Source organism: Saccopteryx bilineata, chromosome 2 (genome assembly GCF_036850765.1).
Source record: "Saccopteryx bilineata isolate mSacBil1 chromosome 2, mSacBil1_pri_phased_curated, whole genome shotgun sequence".
NCBI lineage: Eukaryota > Metazoa > Chordata > Mammalia > Chiroptera > Emballonuridae > Saccopteryx > Saccopteryx bilineata.
The window spans coordinates 192,697,535-192,724,926 of NC_089491.1; the positions used below are offsets into that span (position 1 = coordinate 192,697,535).

Below are 27,392 nucleotides of genomic sequence, written 5' to 3' on the forward strand. Positions count from 1 at the left end.
ATTGATGCTCTCATCTCTCTCCGTTCCTGTCTGTCTATCCCTATCTATCCCTCTATCTGACTCACTCTCTGTCCCTGTAAAAAATAAAATGAAATAAAAAATCCAGCACTGAGGTACACAGTGGTGAAAGCAAAGGCTTGCATGCCCTCTAGGTTCAAAGAAACACCAAGAAAAGAGCTTTTTTTTTTTTTTTTTTTTTTTTGGTGACACAGAGAGAGAGAGAGAAGGACAGATAGGGACAGACAGACAGGAAGGGAGAGAGATGAGAAGGATCAATTCTTTGTTGCAGCACCTTAGTTGTTCATTGACTGCTTTTTCATATGTGCCTTGACCAGGGGGCTACAGCAGAGCGAGTGACCCCTTCCTCAAGCCAGCAACCCTGCATTCAAGCTGGTGAGCCCACACTCAAGCCTGCGACTTCAGGGTTTTGAACCTGGGTCCTCTGCAACCCAGTCTGACGCTCTATCCATTGTGCCACCACCTGGTCAGGCAAAAAGAGCATTCTTGAAAAGGAGAGGACCAAGAGGCTGAACTTTGCCTTAGTGAGAGATTTTAGAGCCATGAAATGGAATGGCTTCACAGACATTCTCATGTGGGAAAAAATCATGGTAACTAGTCTTTTTTTTTTTTTTTTAAGTGGGAGGAGAGTAGAGAAACAGACTCCCGCATGCTCCCCAATCAGGATCCACCCAGTAACTCCCATCTGTGGCTGATGCTCAAATCAACTGAGCTATCCTCAGTGCCTGGGGCCGACACTCAGACAAATGAACCACATTGGCTGTGAGAGGGGAAAAGAGAAAAAAGGAGGAGAGGGAGGGGAAGAGAAGCAGATGGTTGCTTCTTGTGTGCCCTGACCAAGGATGGAACCTGGGACGTCCATACGTCAGACTGACGCTCTATTCACTGAGCCAGCCGGCCAGGAACCATGGTAGTCTTTACCCAGTATTTACTATGTTCCAGGCTTGTTCTAAGAGTTTTATGTGAATTCACATACATACATCTATTATATAACCATATACAGCAGGAAACCCAAAGAGATGACACTGAAATCACTATTCCTTTCTTAGAGGTTGGAGAATAGAGGGTCATAAACAACCCCCTTTCTTTTTTTTTTTTTTAATAAATTTTTATTAATGGTAATGGGATGACATTAATAAATCAGGGTACATATATTCAAAGAAAACATGTCTAGGTTATTTTGTCATCAAATTATGTTGCAAACCCCTCGCCCAAAGTCAGATTGTCCTCCGTCACCCTCTATCTAGTTCTCTGTGCCCCTCCCCCTCCCCCTAACTCTCCCTCCCTCCCTCCCATGTCCTCCCTCCCCCCCCCACCCTTGGTAACCACCACACTCTTGTCCATGTCTCTTAGTCTCATTTTTATGTTCCACCAATGTATGGAATCATGTAGTTCTTGTTTTTTTCTGCTTTGCTTATTTCGCTCCTTATAATGTTATCAAGATCCCACCATTTTGCTGTAAATGATCTGATGTCATCATTTCTTATGGCTGAGTAGTATTCCATAGTGTATATGTGCCACATCTTCTTTATCCAGTCTTCTATTGAAGGGCTTTTTGGTTGTTTCCATGTCTTGGCCACTGTGAACAGTGCTGCAATGAACATGGGGCTACATGTGTCTTCACGTATCAATGTTTCTGAGGTTTTGGGGTATATACCCAGTAGAGGGATTGCTGAACAACCCCCTTTCTTAATGTAGCTGAGAGAAGACTGACTACATTTGAAAAGAAAGTACCAGGCTAAATAAAATTTTCATATAAACCCCACAACTCAGAGCAGACATCTACTGTATTCAAGTCGCTGAGAGACTGCTACAAGGCTATGAGGGTAGCGCACTGATCCCAGCACTGAGTCCTGGGGGCTGTGTTGGCCACAGGCCAAAATCCTGGAGCTCTGCAGACTGCTCTCAAATTGGGCATATTGCAGCCACACTAATGCTCAGTGACTTCCTCGTCTAAGCATCTGTTGTGAAACACCTCATCTTCTGAAAGCCAAGTTCACATCTCAACAAAACGAGGCTCAGGAAGCAGCCAGTACGTGTGGAGATTCCTGAGTGTAGGAACATGAGAACTGAGGCACAGGTATGGGAGCTCCCAAAAGAATTCACACTCCTATCTAATTTTTAGTTTTCTTCCCTTTCTTTGAAGACTAAAACAGAAGAGATACCGTATTCCCCCATGCATAAGACGCACTTTTCTCTGAAAAATTTGGGGTCTAAAGACTGGGTGCATCTTATACAGTGGCTGTAGATTTTTTTACTTGCATTTCCCGCTTTTTTGCACTAATTGATGAAGACAGTGATTCGTCATCGGACACAGATGAGGATAAGCTAATGAATGGGAGTTTTGACAGTGATGAGGAGTTGTATGAATTTTATGAGAAATAAAACTTGAGTTCAAGAACTTTACGTAATACTTTTTTTTCTTCAAATTTCGGCCCCAAAATTAAAGTGCATCTTATACATGGGATCGTCTTATACATGGAGGAATACAGTAAATTACACTACCTTCATAACAAATAATCCAAAGGAGGAGCCTGACAATAAGCCAAAGTATTCATTTTCCCCCTCAGCCACTCACTCATCTACTACACCCACCCTTAGCTACATTTATCAAATGCCAGGTAGCATTGGATAAGCAAGAATAAAATCCTGCCTTCAGCAAGTTCACAGTCAAGTGAGAGGTAAGAGTGTGGTGGGTAAATAAACAGATCCAAAGGAAAGAGATGCCCCAAAGGAGAAAGAAACTTTCTGAGAGATGAGAGAATAAAGGAGAAAGTCAGACATAACCAAACCTGCCGGCGGAAGAAGGGAGGTACACAGCGCTGACTCTGGAAGGACCTCCAGGCCATGTTGGAAGATGGGGAAGGGAAGCGTGGTATGCAGTTCAGCCAAGGAATCACAGGGCCAGAAGTAGACTTTGGAGAATTGAGCCCGAAAGCCAGCAGGAAGGTGGCCAGGAAGGGACAACCACAGCACTACAGGTAGATGATGAAAGCCAGGTGAGGAAAAGCAAGCCTGGGGAGCGGGGTGCAGGTTCAAGAGCTATTTACACCTTGGCCCAGGGTCTGGGCTTAAAACCAAGATGGAGAACAACCAGCATATAGGACATTTACCCAGCTGGTGACCTGCCTATACACCCATGAAATGGAGCAGTTACGTGAGGGAGGGAAAACTCCTGTCCCTTTCAATTGGTATCTCTTTGAGCAGCAGTCAGTGGACACCAAGTGACAACAGCAGACTAAACAGAAGGAGCTAAGAAAGGGCAAGGGGCACAAGAGGTGGCCCAAGTTGAAGACAGAAAGAGCTGGGAGGAAATCAGAGCCAGGACCTGGGCCATCCTCACTGCCTGGCCTCACTCACACAAGGGGAACTGGGGACAGCAAAGGAAGGGCACCAGGTGATTCTGAGGCTTGACCAGGCTCTTCAGAATTCACGCTGAAGAGGAGCTACTAAAACCTGCAACAGCAGAGAGGCTTTCTGGGGGGAGGTAGAAGTAACGTGTTTAAGTTTAGCATACTATTTTTAAGTGCACAAAACATAAGACCAGTGAATGTTCACAAAGAGCACTCTTAAAGTCCCCCCCACAGACTGATGCCTAGATGAACCACCCTCACTACTTCTACTAATTTTTCCACTGATTTGATAAAGAGGGAGAGGAAGGGGAGAGGGAGAGAGAAGTATCAACTTGTTGTTCCACTTAGTTGTGCATTCACTGGTTGCTTCTCATATGTGCCACTACCAGGGATCGAACCTGGGATCTCTGGCATGCCAGAACAATGCTCTATCCACTGAGCCAAGAGGCCAGTGCCCCACCCTCACAACTTCTAATGCCAAGGGCTAGTTTACCAGCTTCTGAACTATGTATCAATGGACCTACACAGTCTATATTCTGTGTCCTGCTGATTTTGTTCAACATGGTGTTTGGTTATTTATACTTATGGTATGTGACAACAGTTTGCCACTTTTCATTGCTGAGTAATATTCTATAGCATAAACTAGACCATACTTATTTATCCATTCTGCCACAGAAGGACATATATGAGTTGTTCTCGGTCTGGGGCTACTGCAAACTGTGCCTTAGGCTCCTGATGCCCACACAGATCCAGCCCGAGAGCTAGGAGTAGCCGAGGAGGGAGTAATCGGCTCCAAGACCTTGCTTCTACCACTGTATCAAATGCTTTCTCTGTAGTTATTGGCAGAACCCCTGGGAGTTCACACAGTACCTTTGTGGGATTATAAAATAAGAAAGTACTCTTTCTCCAAGTAAACTGTTTCACCACTATATTACTGTACAACATGAGCAACTCATGTTCTGAGGAACCTTCCAGAGCCCTGTGGGCCGCAGCTTGACCTGAGCTTAGACATATCCTGATGCCACATGACACACACACACACACACACACACACACACACACACACACACACACCAGGTGAGAAGGAGCAAGCCAAGTCTAAATAAAATAGACAGTAGAAGCTAGATCTCTGAGGCACAGGAGAATGAGTAATGGCCTCAGGACAGGCACATGGGAGGAGTGAGAAAACACGTGCCCTCCAGAACATGTGCGGACACGTGCGCTACTGAGTCCCCACTGCTGCTCAGGTCTTCTGTTAAGTGGCTGAGAGTCTCCCAGTGGGCTGACCATGCCCTCATACAGGTCTCTGTATGATGTGAAGCAGGCCCTTTTATGTGCAGGGCCCGTGAGCAGTGCAGAGCCTGAATGCCTATTATGACCAGCCTCTGACTTTAAGGAGCTCACAGCTCAAGATCAGGAAGACAGACACACAAACTGATTTAAATACACTATGATACAAGTGACAATAAAATTCTGCCCAAAGAATTATAGGGTCTGAACTAGAGTAGTAGCTGAAAGGTAGAGAGAAGTACACGATTCAGTAGAGCTTAAGAGGTGGAACCCATAGAAGCTGGTGGTGTCCACTACAGAGACAGGCTTAAGTTCCTGGTTTAGAAACCAAAGCCAATGGTGGTGCCTTCTCTGAGCCAGATGACCATCGGGACAGTGGGGACCTTCAAGAGAGCAGCCAGAGGCCTGACCAGGTGGTGGCGCAGTGGATAGAGCGTCGGACTGGGATGCTGAGGACCCAGGTTCGAGACCCCAAGGTCACCAGCTTGAGTGCAGGCTCATCTAGTTTGAGCAAAAAGCTCACCAGCTTGGACCCAAGGTCTCTGGCTCAAGCAAGGGGTTGCTCAGTCTGCTGAAAGCCCAAGGTCAAGGCACATATGGAAGGCAATCAATGAACAACTAAGATGTCGCAATGCACAACAAAAAACTAATGATTGATGCTTCTCATCTTTCCGTTCCTGTCTGTCTCTGTCTATCCCTCACTCTGCTCTGTAAAAAAATAAAATAAAATAAAATAAAAAATAAATTAAAAAAAAAAAAAAGAGAGCAGCCAGAGTATGAGTGGAGACAGGCAGCTGTTGAGAGGTGAGATTGAGGCTGAGGGAGGCCGTCAGAAGATGGCTGTTTCGGGGACTTCTGGTCAAGAAGGCAACAGACAGCAGTAGAGCGTCAGCCTGGCGTGCATGGGACCCAGGTTCGATTCCCAGCCAGGGCACATAGGAGAAGCGCGCATTTGCTTCTCCACCCCCCTCCCCTCCTTCCTCTCTGTCTCTCTCTTCCCCTCCCACAGCCAAGGCTCCATTGGAGCAAAGATGGCCCGGACGCTGGGGATGGCTCCTTGGCCTCTGCCCCAGGCGCTAGAGTGGCTCTGGTCGCGACAGAGCGACGCCTCAGAGGGGCAGAGCATCGCCCCTGGTGGGCGTGCCGGGTGGATCCTGGTCAGGCACATGCGGGAGTCTGTCTGACTGTCTCTCCCCATTTCCAACTTCAGAAAAATACCAAAAAAAAAAAAAAAAAGGCAACAGAGGTAAACATGATACTCACATCTTCTCACAACCATATCAAAATTACACCTTAATTACAGAACAACCCGTCATTCAGAACCGCCTGATATCTGGATAAACAGAAGTCCTACAACTAGGGAATTAAAGAAGAAGCTACACTGTCTGACCAGGTGATGGCGCAGTGGACAGTGTCAACTTAGGACACTGAGGACCCAGGTATGAAACCCTGAGGTCGCCAGCTTGAGCCCAAAGGTCACCGGCTTGAGCAAAGGGCCACTGGCTCAGTCAAGGCATATGAGAAGCAATCAATGAACTAAGGTGCCACAACTATGAGTGGATGCTTCTCATCTCTTTCCCTTCCTGTCTGCCTCTGTGTCTCTGTTTCTCTCTTGCTAAAAGAAGAAGAAAAAGAAGAGGAGGAAGGAAGGACGGAGGAGGAAGGAAGGAAGGAAGGAAGGAAGGAAGGAAGGAAGGAAGGAAGGAAGGAAGGAAGGAAGGAAGGAAGGAAGAGGGAGGAGGAGGAGGAAGAGGAGGAGGAGGAGGAGGAGGAGAGGAAGAAGGAGGAGGAGGAGGAGAAGAAGAAGGAGGAGGAGGAGGAAGAGGAGAAGGAGGAGGAGGAGGAGGTGGAGAAGGAGAAGGAGGAGGAGGAGGAGGAGGAGGAGGAGGAGGAGGAGGAGAAGAAGGAGGAGAAGGAGGAGGAGGAGGAGGGGAGGAGGAGGTGGAGAAGGAGGAGGAGGAGGAGGAGGAGGAGGAGGAGAAGGAGAAGGAGGGGGAGGGGGAGGAGAAGGAGGGGGAGGGGGAGGAGAAGGAGGAGGAGGAGGAGGAGGAGGAGGAGGAGGAGGAGGAAGAAGTCATCACACAGAGACTGTAAGGTGGGGCAGAGATGCAGAACAGGCTGGTCCCACACCCACTTGTGGCAGATGAAAACCAAGAGGAATATCTCAATGGTGGAAGTTCCCTGAGGAGTGAGGGGCCCAGCCCTACAGTAGACCCCCAGCCCAGGGTTCCAATGCCAGAAAGAGAATCCCTACAACTTCTGGCTGTAAAAACCGGTGGGGATTGAGGCTGAGTAAGACAGATAGTGCTGGAGTCCCAGGCAGCTCCTCTTAAAGGGCCCATGCACAGACTCACAAGGACTCACTCTTTCCGAGCTCCCATGCTGGGACAGCAGCTTGAAAAGCACCAGGGACATTTGAGAGAACTGAATTGTTTGGCAAGAGCTGGGGGACAGCTTTCTCCCTGACAGAAGTGCTGACAGAGGCCATTGTTCCTTTGATAAGACAGCCCCCACACAGAGCTGGCAGGCAGACACCATATCTGAGCCTTCATCAACCCAGCTCACACTGTTCACCCCGCCCTGGTGATTCCATGAGATCCCTCCCCAACCAACTTGCAGACCCATCCAAGCCACTACCAGTCATTTTTCCATAAAACTGGCCTCTCTTGCTTTGTGCTTCAGACTTCCCTAACATCTCTCAAACAAGCAGCATCTGGCCACCGTGTACCCCATACCTCTTGCTAAGCAGCTCTAGGCCTGGCACTAGCAACAGCCAATACTGGTTCACAGCTTGGCCTCTCCGGGTCACCTCCAAGCCCAGCACTAGTAGCAGCCACCTGCAACCCCTCTGTAGCTCATGCTGGGTGGTCCCAGGCAGGGCACAGGCAGTGGTTGACCTTGCACATCCCGGGAGGTCCCAGAGCCAGTGCAACTATTGGGACAGTTTCAGAGTCAGGCAGGGACAGATGACAACCCTACCACCTCCAAGAGTGACACACTCAAGGGGCAAACCTGGAGAGCAGCAAAGCCCCTCTGAAGCAAGTCCTGCTCCACAGGGTCAACTCCTGCACAGCAGCTCCTCTGCTGTAGTTGCAGCCAGTCCTTGCAGCCCACCAGCCTGGGGATTGGGGGTAACACCTCCCAGTGACGCCAAAAGCAATAAAGGCTCAACTACAACAGGACAGTGCACACAGCCCACTCACGGGTGCACCTGGAGCGCCCAACCTGGAGGCTGTGCCTCACAGCCCTATGAGACACGTTACTACACAAGGCTCTACCAAGTTTGGAAGACGAAGCAGTTCTACCTAATATACAGAAGCAGCCAAAATGTAGAGACAAAAACATGTCCCCAAATGAAAGAACAGAAAAAATCTGTGTCCATGGTCAAGGCACGTATGAGAAAGCAATCAATGAACAACTAAGGTGTCACAACAAAAAACTAACGATTGATGCTTCTCATCTCTCTCCATTCCTGTCTGTCTGTCCCTATCTATCCCTCTCTCTGACTCTCTCTCTGTCTCTGTTAAAAAAAAAAAAAAGTACCAGCCTGACCTGTGGTGGCGCAGTGGATAAAAAGTTGACCTGGAATGCTGAGGTCACCAGTTCAAAACCCTGGGCTTGCTGGTCAAGGCACATACGGGAGTTGATGCTTCCTGCTCCTACCCCCTTCTCTCTTTTTCTCTCCTCTCCAAAATGAATAAATAAAATTAAAAAAAGAAGTTAAAGTATCTTTCTTTTTACTTGAAAGAGAGGAAAAACTTACTGTTTGAAAGGCACCTGCAGCCAGGCCATGGTGCTCTGTCCTGAGCAGCATCTGAGATTCAAGGAGCTGCCTGCCTTCCAACAACCAGAACCGGGTTCAATCTGGGAGACACTGGGCAAGTTTAAGGCACCAAATTCTCCCTTACCTCTGGAACCTGGCAAGACCATTCGATCCACTCACAACAAACTCTACTCCCTGATGGACACATTTACCCTCTTGAATTCTCAGCTTAAAAACCCCTGCCCTCATCTCCTCACCCCATCTCATTGGCCTTGCTGACTCACAGATCACCTCCCCCAGCACTATCACAGTGTAGGATGACTGATGTGCCTGTTTCTCCTTCAACCACGGGAACAGCAAGCCCTGTGAAGGCAGGAGCACCTCCTCACTGCCTGCCCACAGGCCTACAGGACCAAGAAGCATCTCCTGAATGAATATAAAGTCACCTATCACTGTGGGGAAGGCAACACAGCAGAGCACTGAGCACGTGGTATGTATGCAGAAGGCACTGGGGAAGTAGCAGTACTCTCTCTGAAGTTTAAGATGTCCAAATGAAATGTTTCTGGTCGAAGTTTACATGCAACTATTACAACCATATGACAACTACCACATGGGTCGACCTTGAGAGCATTAAATGTCAATAAGCCAGACATGAAAAGACACCTACCATATGATTCTACTTTCATGAAGCACCCAGAGCAGTCACACTCAGAGAAAAAGTGAAATGGAGATCACCAGAGGGTAATCAGAAGTTACTGTTTAACCAGTGCAGCGCTTCTGTTTTTGAGATAATGAAAAAGTTCTGAGTATAGAGTGTGGTAATGATTGCAGCAACAATGTAGATATATTTCATGCCAGTGAACTGCACATTTATGAACATAAAATGATAAATATCATGTATATTTTACTTTGACTTAAAAAAATGGGAAAAAAGTTGCCTAACTAGTCACATCTAGCTAACTAGTGTCTGAATAAAGGGTTCCTTTAGAAACAAACTATACAATGAAAAGACTGGACTTTGGGATTGGGTACAAAGTCACCGGGAAGAGTGAAACCTACACCGGGGGGCCTGGCGCACACCCTCCCAAGCATCCTGTCACCTCAATGCCAGGACGTCGCAATGCACAATGGGAAGTGGTTTCCGCTGAGCCCCACTTCTTCAGCCCATGTGTCCCACAAACATTCCAGTTAGAAAGCCAACAGTTCAGGGGGCACCACACCTCTGTGCCTGTCTGTTGATGCCTTAACTGAGAAATTCCAATCGCATATCCCCCTAAACAGAATCCAGATCAGATGTCCTGGTGTCTTTTTTTTCCCACCCTCAACACTTGGCAATAAAAAATCTCAAACACTGACCTGTGGTGGCGCAGTGGATAAAGCGTTAACCTGGAAACACTGAGGTTGCCGGTTCAAAACCCTGGGCTTGCCTGGTCAAGGTGCATATGGGAGTTGATGCTTCCTGCTCCTCCCCCCTTCTCTCTCTCTCTCTCTCCTCTCTATAATGAATAAATAAAATCTAAAAAAAAAAATTTAAAAAAAAAAAAATCTCAAACATAACAGAAAAGTTGGAGGAATTATTCAATGGCACCGATCAGCTCCCAATGGGGAAGGCCCCTCGTGTGCAGGGGGGAAGGGGACAGCACACCCCATTCCCCTTTCCTTACATCTCCTTCCGGTCTTACAGGGTGCACTGCATCCAGAAATGCCGACGGCATCATCCCTGCCCTTTGAAATGAGTCTGTAAAACAGCACCTACAGGGAAGCTGTGCCCTTGCCCAAATCATGTGGAAAGGATGAAACTTTTCTCAGTCTCATAAAGAATGAAAGCAGTTTCTCAGCCTGAAGACCTCGTATGTTAGGCTCTAGTTTTAACATAGTGGCTTTCATCCAAATTATGAACTTCTAAAAGTTTAAGATTTTTGAGAATCTTTAAGATTTTGAGAATACTCATTAGTCAAATTAAGACTGCAGCCGGACCATTATGGAAGACAATATGGTGGTTCCTCAAAAAATTAAGAATAGAACTACAATATGACCCAGCAATCCCTCTACTGCGTATCTACCCCACAAAATCAAAAACACTGATAGGTAAAGACACATGCACCATGTTCATCACAGTATTATTCATGGTGGCCAAGACATGGAAACAATCAAAGTGTCCCTTGAGAGAGGACTGGATAAAGAAGATATGATGTGTATACACACACACACACACACACACACACACACACACAATGGAATGCTACTCAGCCATAAGAAATGATGACATATTGCAATTTACGACAACATGGATGGACCTTAAGAACATTATACTAAGCGAAATAAGTAAATCAGAAAAAGCTAAGAACTATATGATTTCACACCTAGGTGGAACATAAAAATGAGACTCATGGATATAGACAAAAGTAAAGTGGTCATCAGAGAGGTGAGGAAGGATAGTAAAGAGGGACAAGTATGTGATAACCGAAAATGATCTGACTTTGGGTGATGGGCACAACACAATCAATATGCTATATAATCAAATGCTATAGAGATATTTACCTGAAACCTATGTATTCTATTTTTTAAACATTTATTGATTGATTTTAGCAAGAGAGAAAGGGGGTAAGGTGAAAGAGAAGGCAAGAGAGAGGGAAAGAAAGAGACAGGAACATCAATCTGTTCCTGAATGTGCCCTGATGAATTGAACCAGCAACCTCTGTGCTTCGGAATGATGCTTAGTCTAACCAACTGAACAATCTGGCCAAGGCTGAAACCTATGTACTCTTATTGATCAATGTCACCCCATTAAATTTAATTTCTAAATTAAAAAAATATATTTTTTAAGATTGCAGCTGGAAATGAGCTAATCTTACACACTACTGTATCATTTTAAGATAATAAGAGTTAACATATGGAAATTTCTTTTCATCACACATTTTATAAGTACAACCATCAAGTCTCACTGATGTGAACTTTAAAAAAATGGGCATATCAAGCAAAAGAAATCTAACTTTGGCCTGACCTGTGGTGGTGCAGTGGATGGTGCGTCGACCTGGAATGCTGAGGTCGCCGGTTCAAAACCCCAGGCTTGTCAGGTCAAGGCACACATGACAAGCCACTACTACAGCGTGATGCTTCCTGCTCCACCCCTCCTCCCCCCCTCAAATCAATAATAAATCTTTTTTTAAAAATCTAACTTTGGGCATTTCTTTGGCATCATCAATTGATTTAAACATACTTTAAAAGAAACTACAAGACACTGGAATTTTTTTTTTTTTTTTGGTATTTTTTTCGAAGCCAGAAACGGGGAGGAGTCAGACAGACTCCCGCATGCGCCCGACCGGGATCCACCCGGCACACCCACTAGGGGGCGATGCTCTGCCCAGCCAGGGCGTCGCTCTGCTGCGACCAGAGCCATTCTAGCACCTGAGGCAGAGGCCACAGAGCCATCCTCAGCGCCCGGGCCAACTTCGCTCCAATGGAGCCTTGGCTGCGGGAGGGGAAGACAGAGACAGAGAGGAAGGAGAGGGGGGGAGGGGTGGAGAAGCAGATGAGTGCTTCTTCTGTGTGCCCTGGCCAGGAATCGAACCCGGGACTCCTGCACGCCAGGCCGACACTCTACCACTAAGCCAACCAGCCAGGGCCAACACTGGGATTTTAAAACTGTAACAACTCAGAATAAAAACACCTCACTTTGGGGAGGGACTTAAAGAGAAACAAAATATACAGGGGGACAGAGGATGATTTGATTTTGGGTAATGATCAACTGTCCAAATGATGTGGAGATAAATGTTTTCTCTAAGTCTATGTCCTCTGGTTGACTGTCACCGTTAAACTGTCTAAAATAAAAATAAATAAATAAATAAATAAAACCAAAAACCCTGACTTCCAAATATGGAGCTGAGCCAGGTACTAAACCCTCCACTTAGTCTAGGTGGCTCGAGTCAAATTATGTGAGGGCAGTATGTCTAGAATCCTTTAATTGGGCCCTACCCAACCCAATCCCAGTTCTCAACCCAATCCTGGAAAATGCTATCATATGTTCAAGAATTTTTAGTCTAGGCCCTGGCCGGCTGGCTCAGTGATAGAGCATCAGCCTGGCGTGCAGGAGTCCCGGGTTCGATTCCTGGCCAGGGCACACAGGAGAAGCGCCCATCTGCTTCTCCACCCCTCCCCCCTCCTTCCTCTCTGTCTCTCTCTTCCCCTCCCACAGCCGAGGCTCCATTGGAGCAAAAGATGGCCCTGGCGCTGGGGATGGCTCCTTGGCCTCTGCCCCAGGCGCTAGAGTGGCTCTGGTTGTGACAGAGCGACGCCCAGATGGGCAGAGCATCGCCCCCTGGTGGGCGTGCCGGGTGGATCCCAGTCGGGCGCATGCGGGAGTCTGTCTGACTGCCTCCCCGTTTCCAGCTTCAGAAAAATAAAAAAATAAAAAAAATTAAAAAAGAATTTTTAGTCTAATTTCTCCTAGCACTTCACAAACCCACACTGGCTGCCAAACATACACCAGGCACCGACTTACCCTGTTTCCCTGAAAATAAGACATCCCCCGAAAATAAGACCTAGCGCAATTTTTTTCAAGCTTAGAAATATAAGGCCTCCCCTAAAAATAAGACCTAGCGCATCTTTAGGAGCAAAAATTAATATAAGACACTGTCTTATTTGCAATGAAACAGGGTAGATTGTTGTACATGGAAATAGAGTCACAAGAAATTCTTGATAGAATTCAGAGTTTGGCTGGTTATGCTGATATTTGTGATGACATGACTACAGTATATTAATAAATGTTGATTTTTTGTTGTTCAACAATAAATGTGAGTGAATTTTTTTTCATGGAAAAGTAAGAAATCCCCTGAAAATAAGATCTAGCACGTCTTTAGGAGCAAAAACTAATATAAGACACTGCCTTATTTTGGGGAGAAACACGGTAGGAGCCAGCAAAACATACGTCTCACAGGACCGGAACTAATGACACTGGTGGCATCCTCTTTTTTTTTTTTTAATTTTTAAATGTATTGATTATTAGAGAGTGGGAAAGGGGGAGAGAGAAAAAGAGAAGAAAGGAGGGAGAGAGGGGGAGAGAGAGAGAGAGAGAGAGAGAATCATCAAACCTGTTTTTCTACCCATTCATGTATTCATTGGTTGATTCCTGTATGTGCCCTGACCAGGCATCGTACTCATAACCTTGGCATGTTGGGACAATGTTCCAACCAAGTGAGCTACCCAAGCAGGGCCACCTGGTGGCATTTTTAAAAACAGAATTTCTTAGACCTAAAATTCAAGTTATTACACTTAAATCATACCCTTACTATAATTACCTGGCAAAGATGACTCAATCATACAGACAGGCCAGGCCTCTAGGCAAAGGCTGGAGTGCCAGAGTCACAAGCCACCATGCTGATGTACCTCCCAGAACCATCCAGGCCCAGAAACCACACAACAGAGGTGAAGCCTTATAAAGAGGATCTCTGAGGAAATCAGCTATTACATTCCTCTGAGAATCCAGGAAAACTTTCCAATGAACAGTGTCATCAAAGTGGGTTAAAAGTGCCGTGTGTGCCTGACCAGGAGGTGGCACACTGGATAGAGCATCGAACTGGGGCACAGAGGACACAGGTTCGAAACCCCGAGGTCGCCTGCTTGAGTGCGGCCTCATCTGGTTTGAGCAAGGTTGCTGGAATCAGTAAAGGGTCACTCTGTCTACAGTAGCCCCCCGGTCAAGGCACATATGAGAAACCAATCAATGAACAACTAAGGTGCCGCAACAAAGATCTGATGCTTCTCATCTCTCTCCCTTCCTGTCTGTACCTATCTGTCCCTCTCTGTGTCTCTCTGTGTCCCTGTCACAAAAAAAAAAGAAAAAAAAAAGAATGAACATAAATCACCAAAGTACAAAAAGAAAGTTAAAGAAAAAAAGTGCCATGTGTTTGTCTGATACTCTGCTGGACATTATGCAGCCTCACCTCTACGTAAAGCTTGCAATCTAGGGGGAAAGAAAACACCATGTGCTCTATCAGCTCTGTCCATGATATCCACATGCTATAGCGTATAGAATGGGTCTCCTGTATTCCACTCCACACCTCAGCAGGGGTTTTCAGTCTTTAAGAAAACCCTACCTCTCGTGTACCCTCTTCCCTGCAAGTTGTCAGGATACCCCAGGTAGGGGGTCAGAACACAGAGGTAATACTGACTTTCCACAGAAACCCAGTGCACATGCCTGTTTGAAGAAAACCTCCTAGAGAAAGGAGTGTTTCACCAAAATTAGAAAGGCCAAAAGGGATGTGATTTGATGGAGGAAGTGTAAAGCTATTGTTGGAATCTGGAACTTCCTGTGAAAAGTCTCAAACAGAAGAGGAAGATGAACAGGCCGATAATATTATGGAGAGGGCAGGTACTGTGTCCATTGAATGTAAACACTAGAGCGAGACTCATGAGGTATGATGTAGTTAATTAGTAACAGAACATGCTGGTCCTTAGCATTCCTGCTCAAGATAACTGGAGACACTGAGATCTACACTCCAAAGGGAGGCCACTCCATTCAAAAGCCAACTTACATTCTTAAGAAGATTCTTACCAGCCTAACTAATTTAAAGGCGATAGGATCTGTCACAATATTGTACCCAGTAAACAGCAATAAATATAAACCGCTACTACAAATACAAGATTTTTCATCTGTCCTCCAGAAAAATCCTACTGGCACATGAAAAAAAAGGTATGCAATTAACTTAAAAAAATTCACCTGTCACAATTAAGTTGACATCTAGATGGTGACAAAGTTTTCATATGATGAATGGCAAACAGTAAGCAATGTTTAAATTTCCATCCTAATTTTAGCATGATAACCATTACTTTTTTTTTTTTTTTTACAGGAACAGAGAGTCAGAGAGAGGGATAGATAAGGACAGACAGAAAGGAACGAAGACAGATGAGAAATATCAATCATTAGTTTTTCCTTACGACACCTCAGTTGTTCATTGATTACTTTCTCCTATGTGCCTTGACCGTGGGCCTTCAGCAGACAGAGTAACCCCCTTGCTCAAGCCAGCGATCTTGGGTCCAAGCTGGTGAGCTTTTTGCTCAAGCCAGATGAGCCCGCACTCAAGCTGGCAACCTCGGGGTCTCGAACCTGGGTCCTCTACACCCCAGTCCGACGCTCTATCCACTGCGCCACCGCCTAGTCAGGACAACATTACTTTCTTTTAATAATACTTTCAAAATGAAACTATAAATCAGATAACATTAGCCTTCAAAGGTCTAAGAGTATGGCTGAATAGTAGTGAAACTAGTGGCCCAAGCAGGGAGTTGCTCACAGGTGCTCTATTCTATAGGGCTACTGCCCACCCAACACACAATGGTATGGTAATCCCCTGACAGGTGCAATTTGGAGGCTCAATTCTGCTGAAAGAAATTACTAAGCAGTAGATTTTTTTTAAAAAGGAAGGAAATTCAGAGACTTTTTCGAGCTGGAAGTCAGTCACTGTAGGAATTATCAGCCCAATTCTTCATTCTGTCGATGAAGATACTCTGCTCCTCATTACAGCAGATTTACAGTAAGGACAAAGTAGATGCACAGAATTAGCTTCTGTATTTCAAGCTAACAATTTTTAAAAAGTCAGTAAGGAATACATATTTTTAGAAGTTTCCCATAATTATAACCATAAAACAAAACATAAAAGCAGCTTTTCAAAAACTGCTGGTCTGGATTTTCTAGTATATACAAAGTAGAACACCCGCCCACCGCCACCCCCACCCTCAAATCTTCCCCAGATCCTTAATGTGTATTTACAGGGAATTTATCAGTTTCAACACTTCCCCCACCTTTGCACACAGCGAGATGTAGGAGCCCAGGGCGGGCTATTTACAACACAGCATTTAAAACAACAAGGCATCTTATTGTAAAAAAACATTCCCCTCCTACCAAAGGAAAGTTCCTCCCACCAACCCTGTGATTTGCTGAGAAAGAAATATATATAGCTCCAATTTACACTGGAGTGGAACTACTTCAAACTAGATAGAGAGGCTAGAAGAGTCCCGTTCAGTTCTACAATGCCAGGATTCTAGTAATTCACGGCAATTAATTCTGCACATCTTCTGCGTCAGATACCACTTTATATTGCTTGACATCTGGCTATTTATGAATACTCACTAACTTCAATTTCAAAGGAATGCTAATTCATTAAACAGCATACCACATACCTGGATAAAGAGACCAAATTGTATGGAGCTCACAGTGCCTCGTTAATTATAATTTAAAACAGACTTTGTTAAACAGTCTAAGCATTCTTATTGTGGAAAATCTTTCTGGTACTACCTTATTACAACAGTTGCTAAAGAAAAAAAAAAACATGAAAGATAAAAAGCAGCTTTAGTCTCTTGATCTGTCAGTCGGAAATGGTGATCCCATCCCACAGGGCCTCAAGCAGAGGTTTCATCAAAAATACGGAGCCAGATCCATTTTACTACAAATTCCCTAATAACCAGGCACCCTTCATTTTTCTTCATTACTACAGAATGCTCCTCAACTCCTAAGTAAAAATTTCAGTAGAGTACCTGTATGAAGTTCACACCCATTTTTGTGACTTTCCATTCACACCTTAGTACGTTCAAGTCTTCGTGAAACTTGAACTAACTTCTCCTGTAAAGTGTAAACACGGGCTAGCTCCTCTGGAAAGGGCGCCGTCAGGCCCTCCGGTGTTACCTACCGAAAGGACACCGAGGTTCACAAGTGATGGTTATTGTAAGAAATCTGGAATTCTGTGACATCCAGGACACTCTCACTTACCCACAGGAGGGTGAACACGCCGAAGTTCTCCTTTAAAACTTTGTCAACATGAGCAAAGCCACAAACAGCGTGTACTCTCACGGACGTCGCAGCGAGAGGGGACTAGTCACCGGAGGACCCGGAGCGTAGGGCATTGGCGGCGCAGGCAAGTATGCCCGGCGCGGGCCGCCCGGGACGCTGGGACGCCGAACCGCACGCAGCCGGTCCCCGCGCGCACGTCCCACCGTGCGGGCCGCGTCACAGAGGCCAGCCTGGAACTCTAGAGCCCTGAAGCCCCAGAGTCGCCAAGGACTCGCAGCCCGGGGGGCGGGAAAGGGGACACCAGACGGCGCATGAGGGGGAGGGGACGCGCGACGGCGCGGCCGGGGAGGGCGCGTCCCGGGTGCGGCGGGAGCGGGCCCCGCGCGGACGCCGGCCTGCCCCCCCGCCGCCGCCGCCCCGCGCAAAAAAGCGGCGCCGCGCGCCCCGACCTCCGGCCGCAGACCGGGGCTCGCGACGGCGACCACGACCACGACTATGCGGCGGCGGGTCCGGGCGGGGCCCCGGCACACAGCTTCCCCGCCCCAGCCCGCCAGCCTCACCTCGGACCGTCTACCGCCGCGGGGGTGCCCTCGTCCGCGGCTCCGGGGCCGCTCGCGCCGAGGGACCAGGCGCCGGGGGCGGCGGCGGCGGCGGCGGGTGGCCCCGCGGTGACCTGGGACCCCCGGGCAGCGGCGCGGACGGCGGCGGCTCCATCTTCCCGGTGCTCGTGCCGCCGTTCCGACACTAGGACCCAAGTGGGACATTCGCTACATTGTTGGCATTCCACGGGAGTCACGTGACCGCGCGTCACGCTCGGCCCGCCCCGCCCGTGCTTCCTGGTCCCGCCGCCACCTGCGGCCCGGCGCCGTTCCCGCCCGCCCGCTGGAGCGGCGTTGCCCGCGCGGTGCGCAGGGCGAGCCGGTTGCGTTCGCGAGGCTGCTGGTCCCGCGGGCGTCTCACCCCAGTCTCAGGGCGGACAAGATGCCAGCGGGCCTGGGGAGCCAGCAGGGCGGTGTTAGCCACCGAAAGGGAGCGGAGAGGGGGACACACAGCTTCCAGGCCAGGGGACCAAGTCGCAGAGAAGGAACATGAGATAAACGCCCGAATTCAGTCGGTTTAATTTCATCGGGCCTAGCGTCACGCGCCTTTTGTGTACGAGTACTGTGCAATGGACACAACGGTGCAGTGATATTCGCCGCAAGTGACTTCTCAGCCCTGGGCTGCCCTGACGCTGGGGACGACGGAGTTGGTGCAGGGACGGACTTCAGCACTGACACAGAACGCCAGATCTTCCACCGAGCACCACAAAGTGGCCTCTAAAAGCCAACTCAGTTCTCTTTTTCATTAACTCTGGTGAAATGTTTAAATGTTAACCTCAAAAGAAGCAGTGATGAAGATCATTTACGTACGTTTCCTCCTTCCTCCCTAAACCCTACCTGGACTTTGGGAACTGCCTCTCAGCCTCTGCTCTCCCAGGAAACCGCCTCGCACCTCCTGTTTCCTCTCTTCTTGGAGCTCGGATTATTAGATCACTGTTGTGCAGTTTAGAATCCAATTTCATATTTCAGTCTTATCCCGTACTCTATCTACCCCAGGCTTCCTGCACGGTGCTGGGAGTAGAGCAAGCCTCCAGGGCAAGTTATGTTATGGGCTCCCCCTTGCACTATACACCTTGGACTCAGACTGACTGTACTTCCTCCAGTCCCGCCCCAAGCCGCAGGATGAGCTGCCAGTCTTTCCGTGTGCTCTTGCTCTTGCTTCAGGTCCTGCCCTTCCTCTGTCTTCAAAGATGTAAGCATAATTTAAAAAATTTTTTGTCTGATACTGTAAGTAAAAGGCATTTAATGGACTTTAACATGTATGCGTAAAACACAATAAAATGTTGTAATGACAGTATAATACCATTTAGTAAAAAAAAAGGAAGAACCTAAATGTCCATAGTAGGAGAATAAACTGCAGATATTTAAATGATGAAACACATAAAATTTTTCAAAGGATAAGTGATTGTAGATAAAACTCAAAATCTCTGCAAAAATGTAGACAAAATTCAAAATCATTTCAGATAAAACTGAAAATTAATGCGTGTAGATAAAATTCAAAACCAATGGAAAAAAGGCAAGTTGCAGAACTAGATATACCCTGTGATACCATATTTATAAATAAACAAAATCCTACAGTACCCATACTTTATATAATATGGATTGAGGCCCTGGCCGGTTGGCTCAGCGGTAGAGCGTCGGCCTGGCGTGCGGGGGACCCGGCTCGATTCCGGCCAGGGCACATAGGAGAAGCGCCCATTTGCTTCTCCACCCCCCCTCCTTCCTCTCTGTCTCTCTCTTCCCCTCCCGCAGCCAAGGCTACATTGGAGCAAAGATGGCCCGGGCGCTGGGGATGGCTCCTTGGCCTCTGCCTCAGGCGCTAGAGTGGCTCTGGTCGGGGCAGAGTGAAGCCCCGGAGGGGCAGAGCATCGCCCCTGGTGGGCATGCGGGAGTCTGTCTGACTGCCTCTCCCCGTTTCCAGCTTCAGAAAAAATAAAAAAAATAAAAAAATAAAAATATGGATTGAAAGGGTGCCCACCAAATCCTTGACAGTTAATGACTATGTAGACTAGGAAGGAAGGAAATTAGACTGAGGGGAGAAAAATGAAGACTTCAACTTTATCTGCAAAGCTTTATTTCTTTTATCCAAAAGGAAGCAAAATTGTCAAAATCTTAATTTGTTTATTCTTTGTGCTTTTTTTTTAATAGTTAAAAAATTTTCAAGTTTGTGTGTGTGTGTGTGTGTGTGAAACAAATTCAGAGGTTTGCTTGGGGAAACTGACACACCTATAAAGGAAACTATTATTATTAATGATTTTGTGAGTGTTTATTGACATGGTGTCATTCCTTCCTTTGGGCTTTTTTTTTTTTTTTTCATTTTGTGACTACCTGCTATGAGCCATGGTCTAAACCAGGCACTGGGAATACCATGGTATGCAAAACCACGATTTATTCCCTGGTGGAGCTTACAGTATTGTAGATGTGTTCAAGAAAAAAAACAAGTGACTAATTTGGTGGGAAAATATATATGTAAAGTATTCAGCCAAATGTTAAAAGGATATCATGATTCTGGGTGATTTTTGTCTTATAACTCATGATACTTCTACCATAGGATAGTTGACAACAGAATTTATGTTTAAATTAAATAAGTAGGTAAATAAGTACATCCACATAATGCATCCAGCTAAGAAGGGGAGAAAAGAGAACACAAGGCCAGGTGAGCACAAAGCCTACAGCACTGGCAATGTTGCAGTATATAAATTAATTGTTAAGGTAGTGTCTGTGTGTATGTGTGCATGTGTCCTTTATCCCAGGTATTGCCCTAAATTTGGTATGTGTACCTCTACCCCAGGTGTTTCCCTAAATGTGTATATTATCTCGTTTAATTCTCTAGACAACCTTGTTATTAATCCCATTTTATAGAAGACCCCAACACAGAGACAGTCCAAATAACTTGCTCCAGATCAAAGAGCTAGGATTTGAACCATGGTACATATAACTTCAGAGACTGGAAACGCTGAACTATGGCTTTTTTCAGGTAATATAAACTGGAAACGCTGAACTATGGCTTTTTTCAGGTAATATAAAAAAAGTATGGACTACAGTGTACCTATAGATAAAGAAACTGGAATGCAATTTAGCCCGTTATATTAATACTTTGTCTGAAGGAAGAGGAGTGGTCTTTGTGGAGTGAGGAAGACGTAGCTCCAAGACTGTCTCTAGCACCTGTCTGAGCAGAGGAGAGGCTGGGGCTCCAAGCACAGAGACCCCACTCACCAGCGATGGGCATTTCAACCATTAAAAGACCTAAAAATAAATAAGTAAATAAAATGAAATAAATTAAAATAAACCTTTGGCCTGACCTATGGTGGTGCAGTGGATAAAGCGTCAACCTGGAACACTGAGGTTGTAGTCTGAAATCTTGGGCTTTCCTGGTCAAGGCACACACAAGAAGCAATTACTATGAGTTGATGCCTTCTACTCCACCCACTGCCTTTCTCTCCCTATCCTCTCTCTAAAATCAATCAATAAAATAAAAAAAAAGACCTTTGGCCTGACCTGTGGTGGTGCAGTGGATAAAGCAGGGGTCCCCAAACTTTTTACACAGGGGGCCAGTTCACTGTCCCTCAGACCGTTGGAGGGCCGGACTATAAAAAAAACCTATGAATAAATCCCTATGCACACTGCACATATCTTATTTTAAAGTAAAAAAACAAAACGGGAACAAATACAATATTTAAAATAAAGAACAAGAAAATTTAAATCAACAAACTGACCAGTATTTCAATGTGAACTATGCTCCTCTCACTGACCACCAATGAAAGAGGTGCCCCTTCCAGAAGTGTAGCGGGGGCCGGATAAATGGCCTCAGGGGGCTGCATGTGGCCCGCAGGCCATAGTTTGGGGACCCCTGGGATAAAGCGTCGACCTGGAATGCTGAAGTCGCCAGTTCAAAACCCTGGGCTTGCCTGGTCAAGGCACATATGGGAGTTGATGCTTTCTGCTCCTCCCTTCTCTCTCTCTCTCTCTCTCTCTCTCTTGTCTAAAAATGAATAAATAAAGTCTTTAAAAAAATTAAAAAAAAAAAGACCTTTGCTTCTTCAGCTCCTCATACGGAAAAGTGGATTACTATTATTTTTTCAGAGAGATTAATAAGCAGTAGATGAATAAATAAACGTTTTCTATCTTGTATTTTTCTGTCTTTTTTCATTTTTGTTTATTTTGTTTTTGTCATTGACTTTTTTGTTGTTGGGTTTTGGGTTTTTGTTTTGAGATTTTTTTTTTTTTTTTTTTTTCATTTTTCTGAAGCTGGAAACGGGGAGAGACAGTCAGACAGACTCCCGCATGCGCCCGACCGGGATCCACCCGGCACGCCCACCAGGGGCGACGCTCTGCCCACCAGGGGGCGATGCTCTGCCCATCCTGGGCGTCGCCATGTTGCGACCAGAGCCACTCTAGCGCCTGAGGCAGAGGCCACAGAGCCATCCCCAGCGCCCGGGCCATCTTTGCTCCAATGGAGCCTTGGCTGCGGGAGGGGAAGAGAGAGACAGAGAGGAAAGTGTGGCGGAGGGGTGGAGAAGCAAATGGGCGCTTCTCCTGTGTGCCCTGGCCAGGAATCGAACCCGGGTCCTCCGCATGCTAGGCCGATGCTCTACCGCTGAGCAAACCGGCCAGGGCTGTTTTGAGAATTTTTATGAGTTTATTTGAGCCAAACTGATGACATCTGCTGGGGAGCAAGGTCTCAAATGCTCTTTATTTTGTATTTTTAAAAAGCTTTTACTTAATAAATTCCACTACTGGGATTCTTTGAGAATATTTCTTTAATTTTGTATTTATCTTTTTAAAGTTCAGTCAGACAATTCCAAGTATTTATTAAAGTCTCATCAATTCAGTAGAAAGCCTTGAATTGTGCTAATATTCCCAATTCATTTTTTTTTAATTTTTTTTTTTTAGATTTTATTTATTCATTATAGAGAGGAGAGAGAGAGAGAGAGAGAAGGGGGGAGGAGCAGGAAGCATCAACTCCCATATGCGCCTTGACCAGGCAAGCCCAGGGTTTTGAACCGGCAACCTCAGTGTTTCCAGGTTAACGCTTTATCCACTGCGCCACCACAGGTCAGGCCCCAATTCATTTTTATTATCTTAAATATCACCTTCTTCCCCAACTCCCCAGTTCAGCCGAAGAAAGGGAAAATGGGGGAAAAAAATATTTAGGTCGCTAAGGCAGTGTTTTTCAACCAGTGTGCCGCAGCACACTAGTGTGCCGTGAGACATGGTCAGGTGTGCCATGGGGAAATTAAACATGGGTCCCCAAACTACTGCCCACGTGCCAGATAGGGATACGGCCCAGCCCACGGATGCTCTTTATCCGGCCTGCCGCCAGCCGCCTCCATCCGAACATAAACATTCCCCTCACAATCCCTCCAGCTATCAGCAACAGGGTGTGGAGGCACAGGGAACGCTCACTGACCAATCACCTTCTAGGATTCATCCCGACCACTAGGATGAACCAATAGTAGGCCGCCTCTCATCCACACCCAGAAAGGTCCCTGCTCGGGCTGCCATGCACTTGTCATTGTGTGACCGCAGCGAGAAGTTGAAGCTGCTACTCCTCCCCATGGTCCCGATTTCTAATCCTGGTCAGGACTGGAGGTAAATGTTGCCACCACTAGATGAAGCCTCAGCCTCAGCTGGTTATATCTATCCTGATGGTGTATATAGATATTTGACCTTTTTCTTTTTAAAAGAGGCCCCCGCAGAGGGTGATATACAATGCATCATAATGCATCACAATGTTATCTAACTTTAAAGTTTGCTGATCTTCCTTTGGACAGTTTTTGGTTATCTGTTGCCAAGGAGTTCCCCATTCTGGCCAACAAAGCTATTTTGACATTGCTCCCGTTTTAAACCACACATCTATGTGAGCTGAGCTTCTCAAGCTTGACTGCGATAAAAACTAAAAACAGAGACTGAGAACTGTTGAGGAAGAGCTTCGTGTGTGTCTTTCTACCATTCCTGCCAGGATATCCCTTTTGTGTTCATCAAAACAGGCCCAGGTTTCACACTAAGTGAGTATAAATACATTTAGAAACTATATTATTAACTATATGTATAATATGTACTGTGTTAGAATGTCATTTTGTGTCATTTTGGTAGGTGGTGTGCCTCAGGATTTTGTAAATGTAAAAAATGTGCCCCGGCTCAAAAAAGGTTAAAAATCACTGGCTAAGGTACTATGTAACCTAAATATTTTTTTTTTCTTTCCAATCAGCTTTTACAGCTTCTTAAGTTTACATGAGTCAACACTGGGGTGGGGAAGAAAGGACACTTTTTACACATATTTAAGAGTTTTTACTTTATCCTAGTAAAGATGACCATTTTGCTTTAGTCATCATCTTTTAGTACTCTAAGCTGTTCACCAATGTGTCTCTCTCCATCTTCTTTTCAGACAGAATTTATTGATATATGTATAGACTTTGGCACATATCTTGCTAGAAACCATATTTTACATATGTATACATATTCCACTGTTACTTGATATAGTTTTCCAAAGTTATTCGAGTAGTAAGTTCTGGTAATTAAGTTCATTTTCAAGTAACCACCAGTTAATATTGGAAGATTAATATACTTATACAATTTTTCTGTTAAATTCTATGAACATCTTTTTTTATTATTATTTTCTATTGATTTGAGAGAGAGAAAAGCATCAACTTATTGTTCCACTTAGTTGTACACTCACTGATTGCTTCTTGTAGATGACCGGGCTTGAACTCACTACCCTGGCACACTGGTGGATGCTTTGTCCTCTGAACCCAGTGCTTCTTCAGTTCCTCATCATTTCCTTAAAGCCCAACCAGGGCTATAAACATCTTCTTTTATTTGAAGGTAATTGTAGAATTCTTCTCAGAACTGTTTGAATTGAAGCTTGATCTTGGAATTTAACCCCAACTTGAATTTTTCTGTTACATGATCTTGGTTTTACCATGGATGGGAAGAGTAGAGAACTTCAAGGAAAATCTGTGAAATATTTAAGTCAACATTTTCTTAGACTTTTTCAACCACTGTTCTGTGTTTATTTTTCTATGAATCCTACAATGGTGGTTTTCCCTTCTTGAGATGATATAGATATAAACCAGCTACTTGGTATAAATGAGAATTTGTATGTATTTTAAAAAATTATCTTAATTTTTAGCTGGAAAATGTACATAACAAATCTTCCATTGTAACCTTTTTTGAGTGTACAATTTTTTTCCAAGAATAAAAACAATTTTGACAGGGGGAATCCCCAGTATTAAATTTTAATTCTTAAGTGTGTTTGTTGTGTTTTCTAATATTAAAATCATGAGAGAGTTAACTCTTCTCTGATTTTAGTTTATTTCTAATAGTTCTACTTTTAGCCATTAGGAAACAGAACCTCCTGGAAATTTTGGTAAAAATCTGTAGTTCATATTTAGGGGAAGACCCAGGTCCCAGCAGGCCTTTTGGGGTGGCCACCTTGCAGGTCCCAGGTCCCTGCTGACCTGCCTCTCCAGCCACCTCTAACAATGCAAGGAAGCCTCATTCCCCAAATTGCCACTCCACTGCTGAGATAGTAATGAGGTTTGCGATTGCATAAGTCAGAATTGCTCAATAATTTAAGATTTGTTCTCAGAAGACCTTAAAGAGATCCTGTCAAGATAAAAATTGCATTCTGCATTTAAAGAATTTTATGCTGACACCCAATGTCATTAAAAAGACGGATTGCTAAAATAAATTTTCTTTCCTTACCATGTGCTCTGTTAGCTTTTTTTTTTTTTTTTCTTGCGCTGAGTGAGCCATGACAGCAGCACCTAGTATTTATTTCTCATTACGTTCATACTTGGCTGCAACTTCTATTTCATTTGCAAACATGAGTAGAATTGAAAGAAATTGTGTCTGTAATTGAAAGAAAAATTTTCACCAAAAAGGTCTATGTGCTTCTACAGTATATGCCCTAAAACCTTCCATTCAGATTTTTAAATCGAATCTTTTTGCAGTTAACACTGGTAAAACTTGCTTTAGGGAGAACAAACACTGTAAGGCTCAAACTCTTGTCTTAACAAAATCAATTTCTATAACAAAATGTAAATTTCCAAAGGGAAACATCTGAGCTAATTTATTTATTTATTTATTTTTTAATAATTTTATTTTTTTAATGGGGTGACATCAATAAATCAGGATACCTATATTCAAAGATAACAAGTCCAGGTTATCTTGTCGTTCAATTATGTTGCATACCCACCACCCAAAGTCAGATTGTCCTCTGTCACCTTCTATCTTGTTTTCTTTGTGCCCCTCCCCACCCCCTTTCCCTCTCCCATTCCCCCCTCCCCCCTGTAACCACCACACTCTTATCAATGTCTCTTAGTTTCACTTTTATGTCCCACCTACGTATGAGCTAATTTAAATTGACAGTAAATACTTAAATCAAGTAATTGTTAAAAAAAGAAAAAAACTTTCACAGTCTATTTTTAACTTTTAATTGAAAATTAACAACTAGCCCTGGCTGGAAAGCACTGTTGGTTACAGCAGTGGTCCCCAACCCCCGGGCCACAGACCGGTACCAGTCCGTGTGCCATTTGGTACTGGTCCGCAGAGAAAGAATAAATAACTTACATTATTTCCATTTTATTTATATTTAAGTCTGAACTATGTTTTATTTTTTAAAAAATGACCAGAATCCCTCTGTTACATCCGTCTAAGACTCACTCTTGACTCGGTCACGTGATACATTTATCCGTCCCACCCTAAAGGCCGGTCCGTGAAAATATCTTCTGACATTAAACCGGTCCGTGGCCCAAAAAAGGTTGGGGACCACTGGGTTACAGCATTGTCCCAAGGCACAGAGGTTGCCAATTCGATCCTTGGTCAGAGCACATAAAGGAACAGATCTGTATGTTCCTGTCTCTTTCCTTTTCTTCCTTCCTCTTTCTCTGAAACTAAAAAAAAAAAAAATAATAATAACAACTAAATGTTTGCACAGTTGCTTTTCAGACCATGTATTTTGTTTTATCAACTAGATCTGAAAAGAGAAACAGTGTTATCTTCAGATGCTTGATAAAGCAGTGATGAGATTACAACAGAGCAATTTCACTGCAGAAGTGGAAGGAGGCCAGTGACAGATCAGCTGCCAAATTTCAAAGAGCAAAGGGAGATCTGTAAATGTCAGGACGCAGTCACTCAGAGAGTGTATTTGAGAGCCAGTAACCCCAGGACAAGAAGAGTTTTTGGGTTTGGGGTTGTAAATCTGAAAAATGCCTCAGAGCTAATACCCTTCAGAAAGAGGAGGTAAGAGGAAGAATGACAGTTGAAATAGTTACTTATAAGGGGAAAGGGCAGAAACAAGTCATGGGGAAGCTGAGTATTTAAGGCATGCGGACAGAATATTAGAGAAGTAGGCACATGATTAAACAGAAGATGGGGAGATCAGATGGCATAGCTCTGGGATTGTGTATTGTCCCATTAATACACAATGTATTAGCAGAAAAGAGGAGCTAAAATAATATGTGTGAGATATCACAGAAGGGAGAGAAATTTAAACCTACCTAATGTAGGGTCAGGAGATACAAGGGCTGTGCTCTTATGGGAAGTATCTCAGTGCCCAACGTCCACAGAACATCAGGATGAAG

At 45.1% G+C, this 27,392-nt stretch overlaps 1 protein-coding gene and 1 long non-coding RNA gene across 10 annotated transcripts in view; one reads left to right on the plus strand and one right to left on the minus strand.

Moving 5' to 3' along the window:
• The window catches only part of LATS2 (large tumor suppressor kinase 2), a 101,181-nt gene extending 81,878 nt beyond the window's left edge, over positions 1 to 19,303 (minus strand). For 4 of the 8 annotated variants that reach the window (XM_066259013.1, XM_066259015.1, XM_066259008.1 and 1 more), the window contains exon 1: positions 17,767 to 17,901. Coding sequence is in view for 1 of the 8 variants with exons in the window: in XM_066259011.1 (XP_066115108.1) it covers positions 17,767 to 17,970 (204 nt within the window). In the remaining 7 variants the exon portion in view is untranslated. Of the gene's footprint in view, positions 1 to 17,185; positions 17,393 to 17,766 lie in introns of those variants that run through there. The other 4 variants (XM_066259012.1, XM_066259009.1, XM_066259011.1 and 1 more) reach the window with 3 other exon arrangements.
• Positions 18,859 to 24,954, plus strand: LOC136325143 (uncharacterized). 2 transcript variants are annotated; one of them, XR_010729212.1, is made up of 4 exons: positions 18,859 to 18,997; positions 20,639 to 20,782; positions 23,580 to 23,813; positions 24,501 to 24,954. It is a non-coding gene; the product is annotated as an uncharacterized lncRNA (long non-coding RNA). The 2 variants fall into 2 exon arrangements; XR_010729213.1 differs by lacking the exons at positions 23,580 to 23,813; positions 24,501 to 24,954 and adding an exon at positions 20,823 to 21,079.
• Positions 24,955 to 27,392: the final 2,438 nt, after the last annotated feature.